The sequence below is a fragment of the Aplysia californica genome, unplaced genomic scaffold, assembly GCF_000002075.1.
Source record: "Aplysia californica isolate F4 #8 unplaced genomic scaffold, AplCal3.0 scaffold00075, whole genome shotgun sequence".
In the NCBI taxonomy this organism is placed as follows: domain Eukaryota; kingdom Metazoa; phylum Mollusca; class Gastropoda; order Aplysiida; family Aplysiidae; genus Aplysia; species Aplysia californica.
The window spans coordinates 546,208-552,936 of NW_004797345.1; the positions used below are offsets into that span (position 1 = coordinate 546,208).

Below are 6,729 nucleotides of genomic sequence, written 5' to 3' on the forward strand. Positions count from 1 at the left end.
TGAACCCCCCTCCCCCCTCCTCCACCCCAACCACCCGCCCCACTTTCTCGCGCAATAATGTACGAGTGGTCCGGTATTCTTCAATCTTCCCACAAACAAAATTGTCATGCGGTCAGTACGAGTACCATACAACAAGAATTTGACTTGATCTATCATTAGGCTAGGCCTAGCCAACGATGAGGTTAGATATTATATCTAGATCTACGGCAAATAATACATTATAGGCCAATACGGTGACGCACTAACAAAGATAGGTCCAAGACTAATCAAAGTTATAACTGAGGCTGAGGGGTATGGCGTTGATTTATATATTCTTTTTTTTTTCTTCCAAAGTTGCGGCGTCTGTCGACTTTCAAGGATTTATTGATTGCCCGAATCTTGCGCCTGGACTCGATCACGGGCGCAAGGTGTCGACCTCGTTTTAAAAAATAGGTCAACGACTGTTTAGTCGATACCCGACCGACCAGGACAATAACAATAACAAAAGTCGTGGAAGAAGAGAGAAAGTGCAATCGCCTACAGCTGTGCTGTATGTCAGTGGACAGAAAGCAAGTTGTAAACAGCAGATTGAGCCCTGAGTCAGAAGACCAGCCTGTTGGGCAAAGCATACGAATCAGACGCTGTATGGACCGCAGGCTGACACACTCTAGGTGATCAGTCATCATTATGCCGAGGCTCAGTCGACCGTGTCAGACTTGATTTTCAACTTCAACCTGCTGGGGTCACAATGTAAGACTAGACGTCTATACTGCACTGTGCACTGTTTGGGGAATCAGCTTTTTCTGTCTTATGAGAGATCAGTAAGTCTGCAAATTCAGGCAGTGATTAGGCATTTTTAAAATTAGACCTTCAAGCTGGTGTGTTAATGAGGAGTAATGGATTTTTATTGAACTGTCAAATCAAGATTATAATAATTTTGTCTTCAGGGCGAGGCGAGGGTCGAAGGCTGAGTCATCAAGATCTAATGAATTTTCGATGAATTTTCCCTCCACTAGTGAGTGTAGTGCAAGGTATTGATTATAATAGCAGATCAGTGTCATGGTTCCCGCTTGTAGAGTTTGAAGTATCATGTTGGGAAACTTTTCTCTAGTATTTTAATAATTTTTGTGGCTATGGACCTGCCGTGTAGGTTTCATTTTTTAAAAACCAGTTTGTTGGGGAAGTAGTAGGCTATTACATGATATGTGATGCATCGTGGTGAAATCAGGTGCTCGTCAAAATAATAATGAAATCGAAAAAAAACTGGCATTTTTCTGTCCGTTTGGCAATTTTAATGTTTTTTTTACTCAAAACACCTTTAGAATGGTCCATTTAAAAAGACAATTTCTGTATGGATTTTTATTGTAATTGATTTAAGGCACCCAAATGTACTTTTGTAGTTTCTAAGGACTCTCAAGCTTTGGAAGTCACCAAACTTTGGCCGCCCTTTTCTTTCTAATTTTACCTCTGAAATCGACAACCTGCAACTCCTTCAATCACAAATCTTGACTTCCATTCATGATAGATGAGTATTTTTTTTTCAATGAAAGCAAGGCAAATGGGAAGGACTTCCGTAACGAGCGACCACCCCATCAAACACAATATAAAAGAGACCTAACCCTAACCCTAACCCTAACCTAACCCTAACCCTAACCCTAACCCAAACCCTAACCCTAACCCTAACCCTTTAGAACCCTAACCCTACCCCTACCCCTACCCCTGGATCTACCCCTACCCCTAGCCCTCAGTTCTGCTCTGTCTCATAGTGGTCGCTCATTACGGAAGTCCTCCCGGCAAATGAATAGAAGGCTTTGAGATGATACCAATAACCCCATATTACAAAAATTGACGAGTGCCTGATTGTACCCCGTTGTGCCAGGTATGCTGTAATAATAATACCTGTACAGATAAAAACTTTCTTCTGCTGTTCTAGTTGTTTTGGGGTTTTTTTGCTTCATCATTGACATCCTGACTGAAGTGTTTTGTCTCTGTCTTCCCATTTCTTGAATGAAATTTCAGGAAAAAATTCAAAGCCTTTAATTATTGTAGTGTCAAAAGTGAACCTTAAACTTTAAGTTAGTCAAACAACATAAAAACACTCTTATAAATAGTAGACCGGTCCCTATCCTATTTGTTTTTTTGTAGGAATTCTTATTTTCCAGGGAAAAGGTATATTACATATATATATAATATAAATTTTATGCAGGACTGTCAAGCATAAAGTGTAAGTGTTGTGTTGATCTCTTCTGTAGCCTAAAAGTAACAGTAACTTTTAACAACCCGGGGGGGCCACCAAGTCTGTTCATGCATCGCGTGCTGTTCCTAGGTGAGAGACAGAAGTGTTGTGACCCCACGAGCCCTCTGTGATTCTTGATGTTGCACACCAGGTAAAGTTTTAAGGGCGGGGGCTTTACTTTTACCATCTGTTTTGTATCATGTTTAGAAAGGCTCCAGTAGTTGAACATGGAAAATAGATGGATTTTGTTTTGCTTTCTATAGAATTCACATTTGTTGGGCACATAGATCAGAATGTTTTTTTAGAGACCTTTCAATTAAACTAGGGGCTGCTATCTAATTCCATTTTCATGTAGTGTCTTTTTTCAAGGTATTTTGTGTTAAACTATTTTGTTTTTTCTTGCACAAAATTTGGTGATTGCAATTGTACAGGATGGTGAACTCCGGAGTAAAAGTTAAAAAATCCCCAGTAATGTGCTCTTCTAAAGAAAGAAGTTTATGACACAAGAAGAGAATTCTTTGACTATTTAGTGCTCCTTCATTCATGCGAAACTTAATACTTCTTCACATCACATCTTTGGTGACTAAATTAAAAATTGTAAAGTCATTAAAAGCTAATTTAGTCTGTAATACAGTGCACATGATGCTATCAATGCCAGTGCTAACACGACAGCTCTTCTAAAAGTTCATTCACACCGTACATAATCCAGCCCAATCAACTGAGTTTTGGGCAAGCTTCTTGTCCAATTCCTTCTCTCGCCTCGCTCAAATTTTTGCCTCGACAAATGATTTTTTTTAGTTTTCTTGTCTCAAAATTTCCTTCTTGATGTGAAATGAATAACATCACATTGATCCTTTTGAGTTTCATGCAATGACACGTTGTTCTCTTGGAACATGATCTTTCTGAAAGTTGTCTGGGACAATGTGTCCTGTTTTGCTATGAAATTCATATTTTCTTTGGTACTCCCTATAAAAGGCTGCCAGACTTTGAAAATGGGATCCAAGGTGAATTTTGCCGGTATTCTGTCTACAGTAATGGGAAGGCATTTTGTTAAGTTTGTCAAAAAATTCCTTCTCAAGAAATTACATCTATATCTAGTCTCTCGTAATAATATGACAACTGTGAAGCTCCTGTCTCCTAGTCATTTAAACTTTCTTGCAGCAGTTATGAATAAAGTACTCTGTGAGGGCAGCTGCATTTCAAAAACAATGTTTTTGCATACAGGTAGAATATATTACATGAGATTCATTTTAAGTGAAAGTGTAGAGTGTGAAGCCTACTTGGGGTATCTGGCTCCAAGGCTGCTTAGTTACATGTTGTTGTTAGCGATCCAGTTTAGTTGCATGTAAATTTGGGGTGTGGGTGATTGATTTACTGAAGGATTAAAACACTTTTCAGTAATCTTTCAAACTCAGGACTTCAACATAATGTGTATCTTAGGCTGTGGGGTCAAAAACTGATTTTCTAAAATTTTTGTCTCTTTGGTGGTAGAATCAAGTGGCTATTGATAAATATAATACTATTGAACAGGGGCGAAGGCTGATTTGTTTGACAGGGTAATCAAAGTGAGATGGGACCAGATATGGCCTGGAGGTATCACACAAGAATCCTACTTGAGGCGCACACTGAGTTGTGAATGAAAACAAGTCTTTAATTCATGTTGTATGCATGTTCAACCGCTAAAATAATCGGGAAAGTATTTCATTAAATATTTATTCGAACAAACATTAAATTAATCTTTATATGTGAATACACGAACACAAAGCAAAGAAGCAGAGATGTCAGTACTACATGTAACACCAGTGAGTCTAAACTCTTTGGTAGAACATGACAATTATTAATTTTTTATTTCACATTTTGGCTCTTTTTGTCTAGTTTTTCGCGGCCAGGCACCGGTGTCATAATCAAGGTCAGAATCTGATTATAAGACGGTAAAAAGTCGAGAGTAAAAAAAAAACAAGCACTCGCAGCAGTCAAGATATTATTAGGAGTTAGTTCCCCTCACCTCTGTGAGGTAGACTTGACCAGTGTAATTAGCTTACATAAATCAGTGCTTGTGACTGCTTCTGTGGCCTGAAAGGGATGAACAGGGTATATGTGGCTATGAAACAGCTTTGAGTATTGGGCACATGTTCCCTCCAACTCTTTTGGTAGACTCTTCCAGCCTCACTGTAAGCTTACTTAATCAAAGCTTGCAACTGCTTATGGAGTGGCCCGATTGGGGTGAACAGGCTATTTCTGTGGCAATGAAACCGTTTTGAATGTTAAGTATACTGTTCATTGGTGATTATGAACGTCTTTTTGCATTTAATTTATGAGGTTTACGTCTATGGGTGTATTTGACTGCGACAATGTTTCAAAATTAGGAAGGGAAGCAGTGATTATTTGATTATATAGACGCTTCGCCACTGCTATTGAAATTTCCCTGTGAGCAAAACTTGAATGCTTTATATGATCTTTTTTTACTTCCCCCAGACCCTCATGTACAGTTGTGATGATGAACTGGTCTGTGCATACTTTATGAAAGAAAATGAGTGTTGAAGAGTTTTCTTCTGCTACCAGACTTCAACCTGCAATGTGGTGAACAGTATTTCTTGCTGATTTAAAGCATAGCTAGTTTTTTAACCTGGCTAACTGATCCTGGTAGGTAGGCCTTCTCAAATTATATTATAATTTGTCTTGTGCATTTCAGGAAATCTTTATATTAGGATATTGGTAGCATTACACTAATAATTTTATATATATATCTATTTTATTATCTGCCTTTGAGCCTTGCCCCCTTTGAATCTAATGGATTTAAACACTTAAGCTCAACTGCTAGGTATCCCACAGAACATTGAGGCACACATTCTGTGCACTGAATGGTAAAGGTAGTCAGGCTCAAATGTACTCTCGGGTCCATTTGGTCAATCAGCTCTACTTTTGCCTCTATTAGATCTAGTTTTTGGATTTGATTAATAGTCTCAAGTTGGACTGAATGCTTTTGTACTTCATGAGACCTGCTGCTTGTGTACCTTAGACTTTGCACCTTAGTCTGTCTTGAGGAAAATATGGTTCAGAAAAATCTTGCATGTCGGAGGAGTGGGTCGCTATATTGCTTGTAGAAGCAGATTTGTAGGGAATGCAGTTTATATGAGTACTGGATGTTACTAGTAGGCTGAATTCTAAGCTTGTTAGGTACTTGGATTAAAGTTATTGTTTCAGTAGAATTACTTTTATTGCAATTCTGAAACATTGTATGCTCTCACTCTATCACCATTTATTATTATGGTGATGTGACCTTTTTGCTTTCTTTAAAATGAAATCTGTTTGTTTTAATTGAAAATGTCTTGATAGGCTGCACTCTTTTTCGCTCATAAAACTGTATGTTTTGTATAATCAATTACTTTTTGTATAATCAATTACTTTATTATTGAATTCATTTTGCTACCTTTGTTATACAGAACATGGAAATTCCAGGAAAAGTTGGATGGCCCATTGTTGGGGACAAGTCTATCGAATTTTATAGAGATCCTCTGAAGTTTCTAGAGAAGAATATGGCTGCTACAAAGAGCAAAATCTTTGCAGCCCGATTCCTCAACAAGCCGACTTTGTTTGTATGTTCCAGCGAGGGTGTGCAAGAGGTTTTAAATGGTATGAACAAACTTTTAGTATTTCATTAGCTCTGTTTTTTAATAAAAATCATTACAGGCTTTTGAGAAAAAGGACCAAATACAACGGTTCTTACACAAGCCATTAGACGCTATTATCTGCAACTCATACCGCCTCCTTTTCCTCACTATATATAAGTCTTTTCTCTTATTAAGCACAGGTGACACCAGGAGGATGCCAATGGTATGTCACTGTAAATATTTCTCTTAATTTGTTGTTGTTGTTTTTTTTTCTCTGTAAAAAAACAACTTCTGTTTGTGATAATCAGGGTGTCTTTGATCTTGTGTTTTACTCAAATTTTTCTTTTTCTTGAAATGTGGTTTTGTAGCTATGGGTCTGTCAAGTGTTTTCCTGTTATTTTGAGTAAGTTATTCTTTTTCTCCATAGGATATTACTTCCAGTTTCCACTGACCTCTCCTTCTGTCTCTCTTAGCTGCTCAGCTGAGTAGTAACAGAGTAGTAACAACGTGCTCACCGAGCTTCAGATGGAATTAAATTTTGAATAAAAAAAATATTAAACATCTTGAATATTTTTATCTTAAATGAGAGAGTTTTTTTAGTCTTTCACCATTTTTGGTAAATTTTGATGGCTTGCATGAACGGCAATGAAAATTTAATATTATCAAAATGGTCATGTGACTGGTACCCTATTGTGGGTGTAAAGTATGCAGTATTTTGACAATGACAATGGTAATCTTTATTCATCTCCCAAGGAAAAGTTTGTCTTGGTCGTTTACAATGGCGGTGGTGTTGCAAATGCCAAGTGCATGCATATACACAACAAAAAAAGACTTTAAATATTTATATTATATTATTTGCTGAAACGTCTCCACTCTGTAAACATTCTCTCCCTCTCTCTCTCT

At 37.6% G+C, this 6,729-nt stretch overlaps 1 protein-coding gene across 4 annotated transcripts in view; it reads left to right on the top strand.

Moving 5' to 3' along the window:
- Positions 1-417: 417 nt before the first annotated feature.
- Positions 418-6,729, top strand: part of LOC101863091 (beta-amyrin 28-monooxygenase) — a 26,502-nt gene continuing 20,190 nt past the window's right edge. The window contains exons 1-4 of one of the 4 annotated variants that reach the window (XM_005094076.3): positions 418-800; positions 2,232-2,366; positions 4,691-4,858; positions 5,659-5,848. In XM_005094076.3, the coding sequence (XP_005094133.1) occupies positions 5,662-5,848 (187 nt within the window). In that variant the 5' untranslated portion in view covers positions 418-800; positions 2,232-2,366; positions 4,691-4,858; positions 5,659-5,661. The remainder of the gene's footprint in view (positions 801-2,231; positions 2,367-4,690; positions 4,859-5,658; positions 5,849-6,729) is intronic. The other 3 variants (XM_013080108.2, XM_005094078.3, XM_005094079.3) reach the window with 3 other exon arrangements.